At 42.0% G+C, this 16767-nt stretch overlaps 2 protein-coding genes across 3 annotated transcripts; one reads left to right on the forward strand and one right to left on the reverse strand.

The window, feature by feature from the left end:
• fkbp2 (FKBP prolyl isomerase 2) lies at positions 1 to 7318 on the reverse strand. Of its 2 annotated transcripts, none has more exons than XM_022227527.2 (5): positions 7093 to 7318; positions 4528 to 4730; positions 3569 to 3681; positions 1253 to 1335; positions 1 to 568 (listed from the first exon to the last, which is right to left on the reverse strand). In XM_022227527.2, exons 2-5 carry the CDS (start codon positions 4708 to 4710, stop codon positions 507 to 509), a joined length of 441 nt encoding a protein of 146 aa, XP_022083219.2. In that variant the 5' UTR covers positions 4711 to 4730; positions 7093 to 7318; the 3' UTR covers positions 1 to 506. The 2 variants fall into 2 exon arrangements, with proteins under 2 accessions (XP_022083219.2, XP_022083218.2); XM_022227526.2 differs by having other exon boundaries at positions 4528 to 4734; positions 7093 to 7310.
• Positions 7319 to 7503: 185 nt separating this feature from the next.
• On the forward strand, positions 7504 to 13932 carry snrpd2 (small nuclear ribonucleoprotein D2 polypeptide). The gene is made up of 3 exons (XM_022227528.2): positions 7504 to 7664; positions 12193 to 12369; positions 12754 to 13932. Exons 1-3 carry the CDS (start codon positions 7660 to 7662, stop codon positions 12929 to 12931), a joined length of 360 nt encoding a protein of 119 aa, XP_022083220.1. The 5' UTR covers positions 7504 to 7659; the 3' UTR covers positions 12932 to 13932.
• The last annotated feature ends 2835 nt before the right edge of the window (positions 13933 to 16767 follow it).

Consider the following 16767-nt stretch of genomic DNA (forward strand, 5'->3'; position numbering starts at 1 on the left):
TGGGATCAGTTGATTTTTTATTCATTCTGGATTTACACAGCAGTGGCTTATGTAACTGTTTCCATCACAACGCCACCTCTGAATTCGGATCAGATCAAACGTACTTCAGTCTCAGGCTGCATCCGAATTTACTGTCTATGGCTAGGTCTCCTTAGAAACAGGCAGCGACCCACAGACAAAAGACCAAGCCATAGCTCTGGAAGCCTGTATTAGACACAGCCTTAATTTCAGGAAGAAAGTCGATTACTGGCAAATAATCTGGGTTTAAGCGACATAATCAGGCAGGGCTGAACATCATATCCACAGAGGGTCAGTGAAGGCAATAACAGAACCAACATGTAAGGGCGAGTAACAGAAAAGATTAGGTCACGATTGTTATTTTACAAATCCAGGAGACATGATTAAGTTAAGTAAAAACAAAAATTGTGCACTCTAGAAAGTATTACAATATCCTGACTTCTTGCTTGTTTCACTCCAAAAAATTTTAACTGTACTGAGAGAGATGTTTAAAGTTCCTTCTTCCGATCAATTTTCATCAGTTCCACTTCAAAGATCAAGGTTGCACCACCTGACGACAAATCAAGGCAAACAAGAATTAAACCTTTTCAATACAAATACATAATCAGACACCTGTATTCCAAAGTTCTCAGAGTCGCAATGAGGAGTCTTAGCAATATTGTATACTTATTTCAGTTGGTTGAAAGGGAGACTGTTCTAGTTTCAATCAATAATTTATCAAATAATTTCTGTCTCCAGAGTGCTCATGTTGGTCTAGCCCTAGATTATTGTTTGTCGCTGAATTTGATTTGAAAAGCAGTTCTGACATTTACAAGATAATCTGATGCTTGAGAAAAGCATCCAGAGGCTAAATTTGTGTGTGTGCACCTGAAGATCTACCCTGTAGCATGTAATGCAACAATAAATCTGAGATATCTCTGTGCAATGACTTATCAACATCCCTATTCAGTAAAACAGTTCAGTCCATTATGTTATTTGCTATACATAATTACCATGCATGCAAGTCATCCTCAAGCAGGCATGACGTGGTGCAGTAACAGATTGCATAACCGTTTCTATGCAAAATCTGCTGAAACCTTGACCATGTAAGTTGACGACGGGGCAAGGTACATGTATGCGTCTAAATGCATGTACAAATTACACTTACGGCTAGGAAATGCTATACACAGAGTTATTGGAGAGGCCAAATAAAGGGTGTTTGGCAGTTATGAGAGACGGAAAGTATGGCAAGTACCTGGGATCTTTGGAGGGGATCCTCTGTCTCCATAGCCAAGATCTGATGGAATAACAAGTTTCCTCTTCTCACCTACACACATGCTGAAAAGATAAAAAAAACAGACGTTCCACAGGATGTTAGAATCATTTCAATTTCTTGAAGAAGTGCATATGGTGACTTTGCATCATCCATGCTCCTGTACAAAGCCTCCATTGAGTAAGAGTGTAAAGCTTGCAAGAGGACCATTTTGTTGTGACTTCCACATCTTAAGTTCTGGGAGCAAGTTTACCGACTCAATTTCCCAAATCAAAACACCATGTTGAAAATGGCTGTATGCCCTTATGAAAGGACAAAGAGGTTCCCAGATGCCAATGGCTGGGTATATCCTTCTCACAAACCATTATTATTGGTTGTGTTCATTCAGTTGAAAACTGGTCAGGTGTACTACACACAATACAGTCACGGACGAGGTGGGGTCCTATTCCATTAAATAGAAACCACTGTAAATGGAATCCTTTCACTTCAAGACTTCTTGAAATATGATGGTAATTAGGAGTTCATTTGAAAAAAATCAGGATTTCTACAATGCTTTCATGACAAAACAGATTTCAATTAAAGTGAATAAACTTGTGATGGCAGCTACATGAAGAGCAAAATAATTAAGTGCGTTGACTGCATGAGGACAAAGTTCTACTGTCTCTGCTTTTGTCAAAGTCAACACTTTGCCTGTTTTAGTTGTTCTGAACTCAAGCAGCCCAATACATAGCAGTGGCCCCATAATCAGAAATAGCACTAAAAAGATTAATACTGAAAAAAAAGGTTATCTTTTGATTACAGTCGAAATGGGTGGCCCCTATCAAAAGGCACTGAAGTCAGCAAAAATGGGTGGCCCCTATCAAAGGCACGGAAGCCAGCGAAAATGGGTGGCCATTTCATAGATACTAGTATTTGTACAACCTTTTTTGTGGCGCACAAAATGTAGTTCATTAGTCGCACCACAAAGTGCGGTATCATAGCACGGTTGCCCAATGTGACGTTGCACTATGTACTTCACTTCTGATGGCTTCAAAATGCGATGCTTTGTGATGATACCAACAAGTTCATTACATAAATGTCATTTCCTAAAACAGATACAGGACACACATTTATACAACTTGAACATCCATGAAGGAGGGCTTTTTATCGTTTTTTGTTTTTTTCATTTTATAAATTTCTTTCAATGTAATCTAATGTGTTTGCCTATACTGAATGTTTGTCTTTGATGGACATAGAAAGGTCAATGACATCACTGTAACTTATGCCTGCAGTACCTCTATGCCTATGACAAGGCTTATTTGAGAGTGTACTTTTAAGTCAAGTTGCATAAATATCAAAGACTTAGTTTACATATATTGACACTTGATCTGTCCATGTGTATAATACATTAAATGATGAAACCTGCTTTCTGTACACACATTGACATCATGATATTGCTGTAATTTCTTTTCATCTTTAACCCTAACCTTCCCCAACCACACAGAATTAAACAGTAGTAAAGTGTTTAATTCGGTGGGGATAGGTCTGGTAGGCCCAGACAGCTGGCTTTTGCATTGGGTTTGGCATACCTCAGAAAAACAAAGTCCAACAGCCTCTGTGCACAAAGTCCCATATGGGTGTTTAACTTTGTGTGAATGGGGAAGGTTAGGGTCAGCAACCCTTGGAGGGTTAGGGTTAATATGTCCCTGCCTTTCCACAAGCTGACATTCAATCGGATAGGATCCATAGTTCCTTAAACACTGGGATGAGAACAGTGCACATCTAAGATAGTGTCACGTGACCTCTGAAAACTAGCAACGGTCATCTAATGTGAGATGGACACCATAGAGTTTTGTGTTGACAACATCACAAAGCAAACAGTCTGGAGAAATGTTTGAAATCAAAACAGAACCTGAAACTCTGGAGTGAAATTTTAAAAATGAAGACAACATCAAGAAATTCCTAATGAAGAACGAGGACCTACTAACCTGGCTGTCTACGTGTTCCTGATCTAAGCCCACAACCTTTGACCCAAGTGTCATCGAATACAAATTCATACTGTTGTAGCTACGACTTGGCTACCTGTGTTTATGTACAAATGTAATGTACATGTAATGTGCAATGACAAAAATAGGACTTTCTTGTCAGCCATTGACCAATGAAGGAAGACACACAATAGCCAGACAAGCACATACATGTAGCTGGTGAGGTGAACAGGCTAGGCACTGCAAGCTCGCGAGGGAAGGTTTACGGCAGGGGCCATTTGCTCACTCAGTGAGCAAGCCAACAGTCAACCAACAGTCACACCTCAAGACTTACTTGAGAAGTCCCTGGTCCCAGCCTTTAATCACCTGGCCAGCACCAAGGGTAAAAACGAACGGTGAACCTCTTGGTATACTGCTGTCAAACTCAGTCCCATCCTGTAGAGTTCCCTATTAACAGATCATAAAATCAACGTGTAATCAACATTTAATCCAGGTTTCTGCTTTGTGCGAGATATTAAAAGAATACTTCATTAATACCTGGTCAGACTGGCAAAGAGCCAATTAAGTCAATCAAAACAGACTTTAGTTTTTAAGATAGGTGTTGCTAATTTACACACAAGCTTTCACATGTCATTCTAGGAAATGAATGTGGGGGAAAACAAATGGTTTGTATATATTTTGGCATCAGTTCCTTGTCAGACTGCTGCATTTTAGATGCATGAATATTATTTCAATGAATCGATAGACTTTATTTCAAAGCACTACTTCCTATGAAGATCAAAGGAACTGTCTCTGTTAGGTACATCCACGCATATTTCCCAAATGACAGGAATTTAAAGAAACTTTTCTACAGCAAAATCTTGGGGGGGGGAATTCAATGGCAAATCACAACATATAATTTGCTCTGTATGAATTACTATTTTTCAAACATGCATTCAGACCAAAAGCCATAGTGGAAAATTATGTACATATACAGGTACGGCTGCAGGGTGCATGTAGTCCTTTTCCAAGTTTGGCAAATTTGCTGCTGCGATGAAGTGGTTGCTGCTGCAAGAGCTTTAATATGTAATCCGTGTTCTGTCACATCCTCTTAACTATTTCAATATTCATTTTTATGACAAAGGTAAAAAAAAAGAAATCAAATTTGCACCGTCCACTGAATATTGGATTGTGAAAACAAATATTTGAATGTCCAACAATTAATGGAACATTCAAATATCGGGCACATTCCTGGCAAGTACGACACTAGATACATGACCCCTGTGACAGGATGTTGTAACAAACTCTGCTTACCGTGTAATGCATGTGCAACGTGTCCCCTGATTTGGACCTCTGCTCACAGTTCTCCACTTTCTTCTTGACGCCAATCTGGAGCTTCTTGGGTTTATCTCCCGCCTCCACATCAGTGAAGAAGGTGCAGCTGATGACGAGAATGACCAGCACAACGGCACTGACTAAGGACTTGCAAGGCACCATCTTGAGTGGGTCTCTTGAATCTGACTGGACATTAGAAGATGAGGGAAAAAAATAAAATTCAAAGTACGAGTAGTTCTGCACTCAATTGGGGAGTTCTAAGCAAGTGTTTGGCTGGGAGGGGGAGTGGAAGTGCTTGAGGGAAGGGGTTGGAAGTACTTGTGGAAGCAGGGTAAAAGCAAAGATCGTACAGTGCCCAAAGGCGCAAGATGGATAACTCTGCCCAAAAGGTGTACTCACCATGGGTGCCATTTGAGCAAGCGATACGCTTGTGCATTTCAAGGTAACGCACGAGCGCAGGCGCATCCGGTGTATGTGCCTGTCGTGGCACCTGCACCTGTGCATTAATGTGCACTGCACAGGCGTATTGCTTGCTCAAATGGCGCCAATGCGATTACAACATTTTATGAGTATTCACAGTGAAGTTCTCCATCTTTGGGTAAAAGTGAAGAGGATCTAAACCCCAACTCTAATCCCCAAAGGTGTTTTGGCTAAAACCCCTGCCAGACGTATCAGTCTGCTCGTTTATCAAAGTTGCTTGTCTATCCAGTGCAACAAGATCTAAAATTTCCACTACTCTCAAGACCAGGTGGCCAAAGGATCCAGCTAAGGTATTGTTTAATTAGAATAGCTCTCATTTTTTCGACATGGGCCATTTCTTTGGCTGCTGTAGCTACACTTGTCTATTATTTTCTGCCAAAGAAAATTTCAGGAGTTACCCTCAGAAAACTTGAAATACTGTAGCACATGCTCACCAAGACACAAAATACTGTACAATACTCTATCCTTCCAATTTAGAAGAGCGCCCCCAAGTTACCCAGACAATGTCTTTTATCTTGAAAAGTGAAAAAAAATCTAGTGAGGCCTTCACTGTTTTGCCCTGGGAGAGCCGTGCTGTTGGCTGTCCAGTGCAGCAAAGTGCACCAGACTTTGCACTGATATTGGCTGCACTTTCCTGAGGGAACTCGGACCAGTGGGACAACTTAACTGTGCATCGAATGGAGAGAGAAGTCATCCCATTTAGACAAGTTGTCAGCTGAGACACCTCCACTCATGAGGTTTTGGTGCCTTGCTGGGTACCAATAGTGGGAAGGATCATCACGTAATAGACAGGCCTGTTTAGAATTTATTCCAAAGGGACGAACTTCTAATAATATGTTGGGCATAATCAGCCAATCTTGCACGATTTATTAATCTTATCAAGACTGGAACATATGAAATCTCTGCTTCATTTTATAGTCAGTTTGACCATTGCTGCTTCGCCTACGCCATTTCTCAAAATTGAACAAGAAAAAGAACTGTACCACCACATCCCTTCAAGAATCCATTTTTAAGTGTCTCCATCTGTAAAGGAATCCAAGGGAAAGATTTCCATATACAAATAACACTTATTTTCCCTTAAAATGTTATAACAGCCACCAGAAAGTGATAACATGTCCTAAAAAGTGAAATTTAGCTAGAAAACACCAAAACACAGTTTCTCCTCATAATTTCCCTCAACATTACAAACTGACCTCTTTTCGCAACACCAACCCTTCAGTTATTTCCCATGAGGGAAGAGTTCATACACGGATGCCAGTAATTCCTCCCTGACTAAATAGCCATCAGAAAGCAAAAACATGTCCAGAAAAGTTCAATTTAGGAGGGAAAATAAAAAGTCATTTGCTGAGAAAACACAATTTTTCAGACAAGTCTCATAAGGTTTGTGCACAGGGAGTCAAGTGGCATCTGTATATCATTACGGAACACTTTCCGACCATGGACCAGGATAGTCACAAACACCAAGATGAACCCAAAAGTTACAAGGAACAAGGTCAGAAAATCTGTGTGCATGCACAGAGTAGGCCTCAGTGGTGTAGCCACGGGGGGCCCGGGAAGCACATGCCCCCCTTAAATTCCAAGTGCCCCCCCCTTGCCCCCACTGGGAAAAAAGGATGGATGGATATTGAACAAAGCTAACAAAAACCTGCCCCCCAAAAACAATACCACTGAGATGCTGGTGCTCCCTTTGTGCTCCCCCACCATGCCAAAATCTATTGGAGGTACCGCCACTGATACTTGGCCTAGGCGGGTCCTAGCCCAGGTTGGACCATGGAGGATTAAGAACACATTGTTTTCATTTCATTACGACTACGCGCATCATCTACTACTAGTCAGGGAGTCCACCTGGGCTAGCCTAGGCCCCTACTATTGCGCTAGTGCCCAAGGCTTAGGGCCCTCTGTTCATAACGCCATGCTGAGTGTACATGTACATGTAGTTAGGCTACAAATTTGGCAGAAAAATGGCATCACACCGTCTGAACATTGGGGTATTTTCCTCCCTCCATGGTCTGAATATTTTACATGTTTGAGCAATCCGTTTCGCTGGTCTATCCTAAATCCTACCTGCCTAGATTCTTTAATTTGTCGCTGTCGCACACAGATTTGTTATAAAATTTTGAATGGTGTACAGGCCTACAATGTAGTAGCATCCAACGTCTTGCAATGTTAAATTTACACAGACATGACACGTGTACCACGCCGATAAGCGAAGTGTACGTACATACAGTGTACATCCATGTACATGTACATGTACGTAGACCACACGCGGGCGCGGCCGGCCAGCCGGTTTTTCCCGGCAAATTCAACTTCAGCTGAACGGCCGCAGACGGCGAACTTCCAAACTAGCCCCGAGAAAGAGGTTGCTTAATGGCTTTGTGCAACGCCAATGTGATCTTTTATAACCTAGACTCCTTTAGGGCACTCGTCGCATAAGTAAAACCATGTTGTTTAGAACCAGACTACACATAGTGTCAATGCATGCAGCCTGCAGCCGGCCGGCCGCCTGGCCGGCCCGGCGCGGCTGCGCTGCATACTAGGCCTGCGAAACGTTTTATTTACGCGTTTGCACTCTTAGTCCGAGAACCTTGGAACTCGTTTTGGACGGAATCCGTTGCATCCTAGCTGAAAATCATGTCGTAAGTTATTTATATTTTCAAGCATATTTAGTTTAACACTTGATTAATATTATGTGGTGGCATTTTTGCATTATTTCTGTAAATATGCTACTAAATTTAACGATTCCTCAAATAATATTTGTAGTACCGGTACAGCCTGAAAACAGCAGGCCAGGCTTTAGTACCAAAACAGTTTTTGCAAAGCTTGCCCTACATAGTACTTGTATACTTAATTATTTCGTATTTGTGACCTGTCACCACAAAATGAGCTGAAAGTCGGAATATTCAAAAATTGAGATATTGGTGTTTTATAAGTCAGCAGGAAAAGAGCTTTTCACAATTCCAGCTGTCCAGTGGCAGGCGTATGTACGTGTATATGGAACTCTACTTAAGGTAGAAAATATGACGACACTGTGAAATGAGTTTGGCAGCTTTGGGTCTTTAGCCCTGTCCGCACTGGACTTTATTTTCCGAGAATTACCGAGCCGATGGGAAAATCAAAAATGGGCAAACTTTACCACCGTCCGCACTTGGAGTTGGACTTTCGACGCGGGGATTTTTACCGAGACACGTGGGAAAAGTAACCAAGCTGTCACTATAATAGCACATGAGGGTGCTTTGAGTGACCTTTCATGTTCACCCTTTAACCCAACTTCTTTTACAAACTTCTGGTCGTGACAGTTCTTCCAATGATACATTGATGGCCCCAATTAAACTTCCGATTGTCTTAGTAATAATATCTGCCATCATTCGAGAGACTCTAGAACACAAAATCACTGCACAGCAACCAGAATTAGGCTTCGTGGTGTGTGTATGTATGTGTATGTACATGTATGGACGCTTGCAACGAACATGCACAGGGTTCGTGTGAGCCTGACCTTGCCAGTAAACCGGATGTACGCTTCCCTGAGCTGCTTTTACCGTCTCACACTGTCCGCACTGGACTTTCTGTCTCGGGAAAAGTGTCTTGGGAATTCTTCCTGGCCAGAAGTTGGCGCGGCTCGGGAAAAGTAACCGAGAGGAAGTCTTCTGGGGACGTCTGCACTGGACTTAATCCCTCGACGACGGGAACTTTTTTCTGAAAGCCGACTCTGAGAATTCCAGCCTTGCTTGGCCACGAAGGCCACCTGCCAAACCGCAAATTCTCAGTTTGTGGCCCTGCGTGCTCTGCATGCTTTGAATTACACAGTGAAAAGACTCATTGTTCGGTGGCATGCAGCTTTACTCACGCTTCCACATTCCCGTTGCCTCTTTTCAAAGTGAGGACTATTGTGAAGCTGGTAATTATGATGCAAATTTGGTCTTTTCATTTCTGGGCTACACACAAAGACCAATTACCATAGACACAAGAGCCAGGGTCTGCTTTCTTTCACCGTGTTCTCTCGAGCGTGGGCCGAAAATAATAGCTGAAAAGCGGGCTGAGGATCTCAATTTTTACAGCGGCTCTTACCGTCATCCGTCGAGACAGGGTTAAAATGGGCAAAGTACCCATCGTATTAGTAAGTTTGCCCCGAAAAAGTCCAGTGCGAACAGGGCTTTTGTTCCTGACATTGTTTCAACATTTCTTACCAGGCATGAATAATGCTATCATCGAAATTGCTGAGAACATGACATTTTTAAATATATGATTCTCAGAAAACGTTTGGAATGACACAGAAAACTGGTAATTCTTCTAAATATTTCAACTCCCCTCCCCCCCAAAAAATTGACCTCCACTTCAAAATGACTTTGAAACCTCACAATAGGTAAGAGCGGAATGCGACTTTATGCCCATTTTGTCGTGGTAGGTCACATTTCAGTACTGCTTTGCCAAAATAATTATACATAGTTTCCTAACTTTTGATATTTGATTGCAGTTCCAGGAGCAGGTTCGTGTGCCAGAGGCTAAGAATTTTTTTTTCTCCATGGAGGAACGAATAGTCCCTTCTCCATGATTTGTCTTTGTTTTTGTGTTGTCAATGATTTGTCTTTGTTGTCATCAGACTTAGACTAGTCCGAGTAACTTGGACCCTACAAATCACCTTGTTTAACATTTGGATATGGTTGTGCAATAGTAGGGTCCAAGTGCCTTCCTTTGCTTCCATTAATCATTTCACTCAAACTAGCTCCTACCCTGAATCAAAATTCTCCAAATTCACCTCCAAATTGGTCCTTAAACTGTCTAATGCACTCGGCTTAGGATCAAGTGAGAATCTAAGATTTCAATAATGATGATAAGGTTTACTCTTTACTCACATTTGGGAAGAAAAGAAAACTTTCCCCTTCAAATTAGAAACGGTCATGTCGTCGAGCGCGATGTCGCCGTTTTGTTCAAATAGTGATTTGAACTGCATGTTAATGTCCTGGAGGTGACATCACGGCATGCCGGCCTTTCTAGCGGACCATACATATAAAGCATACAGTGTCAGCACACACCCGCCGACGACTGATTCCTGAGCACCCCATGTCCAGCGTACATTTTTGATGTGATCACATCTACCGGACATACTGTGCTCAAGAATCAGTCATCGGCACGCATGTGCCGACCCTGCATGATTTTTGTGAATTTGTCCACGAGAGGGTGGTGCACCATGACCTTGCTAAATTTTCCTTGTTAAATTTCATTTTTGGGGGACATGTTATCTCTTTTTGATGGCTCTGTAATGTTTTAACCCTAACCCTCAGTTCTCCAAAACCTTTGGTTTTGGAGGATTGAGGTTAAATGACAAAGAAAGTCGTGCGTGAAGGTCGTGGGTTAGACCTGTTGTTTTTGCTTAGTCATGCATAAATTCAGCCAGTTCTTTTGAATCAACCACACTGCTCAAGAATGCCATTCGCACTGCTTCAACATAATAACAGGAATTGCCAAAGGAGTTGGAGGATTGAGGCAGTTGGCACATCTCCAAGTAACATTTCCAAGACATTTTGGAGGATTTCAGAGGATTGACAGAGAATTCAATTTTCACACCCCCCCCAAATTGGAGGATTTTGGAGGGTTGAGAAAGGTCCCTAGAAAAAAGGGCCTAACCCCCTAGGCCTTTTTACAAGGAACCATCCTGAATCCTCTGAAATCCTCCAATTTTCAACATGAAAAATTGCATTCAGCCCAAATCCTCCAAAATTTCTTGAAAGTGTCATTTGGAGGTGTGCCTAACTGCCCAAATCCTTCAGAATCCTCCGGCAATTCCTTTCATTATGTTGAGGGAAGTGTAAATTGGCACTCTTGAGCTGTGCAATTGATTCAAAAGAAATATCAGGCTAAATTTGTGCTTGACTAAGCACAAACAACATAAGGTCTAATCCACGACCTTCACGTATGACATCCTTCGAAATCAGCCATGCACTTTTGCCATATACCCTGAATCCTCCAAATTCTTCCACTTTGCAGAGAAGGATTTGGGAGGGTTAGGGTTACAGAAAAATTAATGTTGTCCATATATGTATATGAAACTCCCCCAATATTTCCCTCCAACATTTGACCTTATAGCTGTCCGACTGTCTGAAAGCGTTGAAATGTCCTAAAAAGTCAAATTTAATAGTGAAAATTTTGAGGTAGGCCCTAGGCAATATTCATCCTGTTCACTTGGAAAACACTAAGAAAGAATTTTCCAAAAACTCCACATTCGTTGCCCACTTTCCCAGGAGTATGCATAAAATTTGTTTTATAGATTGATGTATAAAACACACACCTGCTAGTCATTTGAAATTGTAAGGAAGTTGAACATGCTGTTTTTGATGGTTGGAGATAATTTGGGCATGTTAGGATAATTTAAACATTATTCTTCGCTAGCCTTTTAGAAGTATGGCGGACACAGTGATCTCCCAAAATAGTGTAAACAACGAATGAAAAATCTCTTCCAAATTGCCCACTGTTTTTTTCACGTCAGAGGCAAATGACTGTGACTTACATGTAAGTGGTGCCATCATTTCTTGGGCTGAGAACCAGTGAAATGTAACCAAATTGCACAGTAAACACTGGCATTCCTTGCTTCCAAATAAACAAATTCGGACTGTACACAAATCCACATGTGTGGGAATGGATACAGAATCATGACGTGAAACCACAGCAACCGCAAAGCAACCCACATATTGGTGCCAGTTGGAATGCTCTGAGGACTGCATGAAATGGTCAAAAAGACAGAGTGAGGATTAAGACTTGGCATGCAACAGATGCCAATGTAGGTGCAGTGTTGACAGTGTATGGCATTTTGGGAAACAGTCATTAGCCCTAACCTTCCCCAACCACACACAATTAAACAGTTGTAAAGTATTTAATTCGGTGGGAATAGGTCTGGTAAACCCATAACAGCTGGCTTTTGCAATGGGTTTGGCATACCTCAGAAAAAAAGTCCAACAGCCTCTGTGCACAAAGTCTGATAGGTGTTTAACTTTGTGTGAATGGGGAAGGTTAGGGCCAGCAATCCTTGGGGGTTAGGGCTAGAGTATGCGGATGGGCTCTTGGATGTCGCAGCAGGCAAATCTACTACATACATGTAGTTCAACATCAGAAGTCACGGAAAGGGAGTACAGGCCCCCCCAGTTACTGGTTTCACTTGTGTCTGATTCCAAGGTTGTTAACAAAACCCAAGAGTGAGATGACTGCTGAGGAGCTCGCTAAGCGGGAAGAGGAAGAGTTCAACACAGGCCCGCTTTCAGTCCTGACACAGTCCGTCAAGAACAACACGCAGGTCCTGATCAACTGCCGCAACAACAAGAAACTGCTGGGCAGAGTCAAGGCATTTGACAGGTGAGGCAAAGAGTAGCGACTAGAGGACAGGGCAAAGACTTGTGACTGAGAACTTACAACTGTAATCTTGTGCAAACTGCAGAACATGATAGTTACTTAAGGGAGTGTTGGACACTGAAACACCACCGCTGTCATGTAAAGGTACCGTGGTTTTTGTATGCATCCAGTTGACATAGTTATCGTGTGCACTTTGTGTCCAGTGCACTTGCAAAATATGCAGGATGTGTCTTGCTGACTGTTGCGACTGTGAGTTGCCCCCACGGAGCCTTCCACAGTTCCTGCAGTGCCCATTGAACACACGGGCACCTGCCTCATGCAGCTGTGTAAAGTGTAATAACTTGTTTCCTTTTTCAACTAGATGTTTTGCATTGTTAATGTTAACAGGCATTGCAACATGGTTTTGGAAAATGTGAAGGAGATGTGGACAGAGACCCCCAAGGCAGGTAAAGGGAAGAAGAAGTCCAAGCCCGTCAACAAGGACCGCTACATCTCCAAGATGTTCTTGCGAGGAGACAGCGTCATCTTGGTCCTGAGAAATCCCCTGGCCACCGCCAAGCAGTGATCCATGTCCAACTGTTCAAATTGAAGACTTTCCCGGACAATACTTTTGAGGATTCTTTTTTTTTTTATTTAAAAAAAAACCCACACGGCCCAGTTCATGCAGGAACAGACAGACACTCTGGGGATACCTCCCCCCAAAAAGCGTCAGTGTGCAACAATACCTTGACCAGTCTGTCATTAGCTCTGCAGTCCACTGTAAAATAAGTGCACCAAGAGAACAGAAACTGTTGTACTGCAAATAAAGCCACTGTGGAGATAAGCCTCCCGTGGCTTTGATACTTTATGTTTTGCTGTATACCATCTTTGTCGATGTGCTGATAGATACCAGGATATCATGTCACCACACAAATTGTCGCAAGATTTTTGGATTGGATGCTGCATTTTAAGCTTTACTGTCTGCTCTGCCTGGCACCAAATTCCAACTAAATGTACAATTCGTTATTCTCTTTTGAATATACCCATCCAGTAAACCCTGCCCACTGCACACACAAGCAATTAGCACTAGCTTCTCCACAAAGCCATGGTGCATGTGCTCACTGCCATCTGCACCTGTCGTACACCTGTGCACACATGGCCAAGCATTTATGCTTGCGTTGTTTCTGAGACTTAAATCACGTTTGTGATTGGTCGGTAGACCATAGGGTGGGGCTGAATGGATCACTCTGTTGCAAATTAAAAATACTGTTGGATGCTCTTGAACTGGAGACCAATTTCAGGTGTGTGGCTAACCTTTACTGTGGTGCAAGATTTAACTTGCTTTAGTGTACAAAGACAAATGATGCCGGAGTCGGAACGCTGAAACACCTGCTTGATGCATGTGAGTGTAGTAATCACCAATTTTCAGTCCTGGTTACCGTTCATCCTTCACTCTTCAGCAACAGCAATCCCCTCCCCCCAAGGAAAAAACCTCCATTCAAACATGCACTTTTGGCAGGAAAACTGCATGTACATGTATTAATTCTTGTAAATACATTAAAGTTTGTGTAATGCTGGAGTAGGAAATTTGTAAATGACTTGGATTGTTTTTTAAGTTTTTGTGTCTGAAGTATACGTCCAGGATGCACTGGTGTACATGCTCAGCATGAGCTGTGACCTTGCTCTACCCTTCTACCTTTTTATACAGGTTGACAAAATTTGTAAGTTCACCCTTAGGGGCTGTCAGTGGACCCTTTCACAGGACAAACTGTGAGCGCAGCCCACTGAAAATGTACACCTACACATCGCACAGGGCTATGGCCTTCATGGTTTCTCAGATTTGCCGAGTTCTTTTCATGCTTGTCCTCGGGAATCCCTCTAATATCACCCTAGTTCCAAGTGAACTTTCTGGTCAGAGTGTATGGTGGATGGCATTCCCCCCTCCTGTGACACCCTATTTACTTTTATGAACAGCTCCTTGGTTTTGTAACAAGTTTTGGCTTATATCAATGCTTATATGCGCTGGTCTTAAAGAGGAAGGTTCATGTACATTATAGTTCTGTTTTGCAGTAGTATGGTGTTTTGATAGCTCGGAGAGACTCTGTAATGTTATGGGAATTATTCTTAGGCTGTTGTGCCAATGGGTCAGTCATGCTAGGCAAAAAGAATCAGACTCGGCAGGAGAAAAACAGTATTGGCAACTCCAATGCCAGGCCAGATGTTCCTGGTGGACCTTCATGCAAGTACAAGGGAATACCTCTCGTGCACAAATTTTTATTCAATATAGGAGCTTGTACATGAACTTCGAAGTTGCAACCATTGTGGTTTGTGTATTTCATCGGGAATATCCACTTCCTTAACCCGTGTGCATGACTGTATTGTGGAACTTTACAAAGATCCCAACCTGACAGCAGTTTGGCCACAAAGCAACATTTAGTTCTAAGGAGGGTACTGTATGAAAAGTGTACATGTACCAAGTCTACGTGTATAAAATAATGAACATTTTTCATCATGTGGTCGCCCCCAATGAGAATATTGTTCACATTTTGAAGTTCCAAATGCAGTCTCAAGGTCCTCGGGGTGACGCATACAAGATATACAAATATGGCCATACATGTTTATCCCAGGACTCGTCAGGGGTTTGGTCACATTTTCCATATCAGTCCAAGTGGGGCAGGCATAGGGTGTTGTGTGGGCATCATGGGGAAAGGAAGTACTTCCCCTCCACCAAAATATTGTATGAAAAAAGAAAACAAAAATAAGAAATAAAATCACAAATTTGCTTGAAAAAAACTGCCACCTTCCTCCTGTTCATAGTTTGTAAGTTCATGGCCAATGAGTGCTCCCTGTCCCCTCAAAAAAGGTTGGAAACGGCTGGGTACATGATAAAGTGGTGTGTACGTATTTGACCCGTCTTTTCAATGTAGCTTCCCCTGGACAAGCCAGAACGAAGTTCGCATTACTGCAAGACCTTGCAAGTTTTGTATTTAAAATAGGCCTGTGCCGGGTACCCGGGTACCCGCCCGTCGATTTCAAAACCCGGTTCCATTTTTCCGGGCCGGGTACCCGTAAAAAAGTAAATAAATTAGGAACAAACATTCATGCATAAAATGTCTGTGAAATTTCTTACTGAAGGACAGACTTCATGGAAAACCACCGTGCCGATGAAAACCCGGTCCCGCGGTCATACATGAAACTTGAATTCGGAGATCGACAGCTAATTTTGTTACCCACTCCGCCCATTGTACCGCAAGTCGTTTTCCTAGTTCCGGAATTTCCTAGTTCACAAGAGTGAAAAACCACTAAAATTCACCGGCGATAGGTCACTCGCAACGTGTGATTTTAAATATTTCTTTAAATTGAATAGTCATATAAACCTTTGCATCTAATGTCCACTTAATTAAAATGACTTTTTTAGAGTTTCTGTTTTTGTTAATTTAGCGAAAACTGCAAGCTTTTCCCCCACTCTCGGATCGCGCGGCGTTACCACGCAAAGTCGTTGCGAACTCAACTACACGGGCGCAGCAGAAATGTATGTGACGTAATGGGTTCGTCAACTGTGCGGCGCGGGGAGGATAACGTTGATAGCTCACTGTACAGTTTAAAAGTCGAGTCAAACCGTACGCAATTTCTACCTTTTTAATTCATTAGAATTCTTATTTTTCATCTAATTTTCTCAAAATTAAAAGATTCTCTATTAGAAAAGCAACTTTTTACAATGGTTTTGGCTGAAAATGGATTTTTCGTGTGGTTACTTTTTATTTGTGAAGACGTTTTTGTCTCGATCCTAAACCGATCCAGAACTAGGAAAGGTGTCATCATCACTTTCGTCGATCGATCCTGTGAATCCAAATATAAAAGCTTAGATTTTGAAAAAAAAAATTAAAGTATATCCAAACACAAAGTTGACTTCTGACCATATTTCACTCGAATTTGAGGATTTTTTAGCTGCAGTCTTACTGAATAATTTTCGCGATCCGGAACTAGGAAACTGACTGTACCAAACATATATGAACAAGAGACCGAAGGAGTTTTGTCTTATGAGGGGGGAGCGCTGTTGATGTACACTTGCATGACTGTATTTGTAACTATCAAACCCTGTCGGCCTAAATGACTTTTGTGCAGAATAAGGAGTGCTTACTGTTTGAATTAAGAGTATTTTTGTCAAATAAAACAATATGAATGAAAATTACTTTATGTCGGGATTGACGACGAAGCGAGAGCGGATTGTGTAATATTCCTGCGGTACTTGGACTCCACACGGCGTGCGGTAAGTAGCGATCACGCACAGATTGTGCGGTTGATCGGCCTCTTTTTATAATCAAAGCACTAAATGTGTGCTAAAAACCCAAAGAGTCAGAGAACCAGTTTAGTTAAGTTTTATACCAAGAAATATTCCGTTTCAAAATTATTTTAAATTAA

The sequence above is a fragment of the Acanthaster planci genome, linkage group LG01 (assembly GCF_054643075.1).
Source record: "Acanthaster planci isolate LZ-2023a linkage group LG01, COTS_SCS, whole genome shotgun sequence".
NCBI lineage: Eukaryota > Metazoa > Echinodermata > Asteroidea > Valvatida > Acanthasteridae > Acanthaster > Acanthaster planci.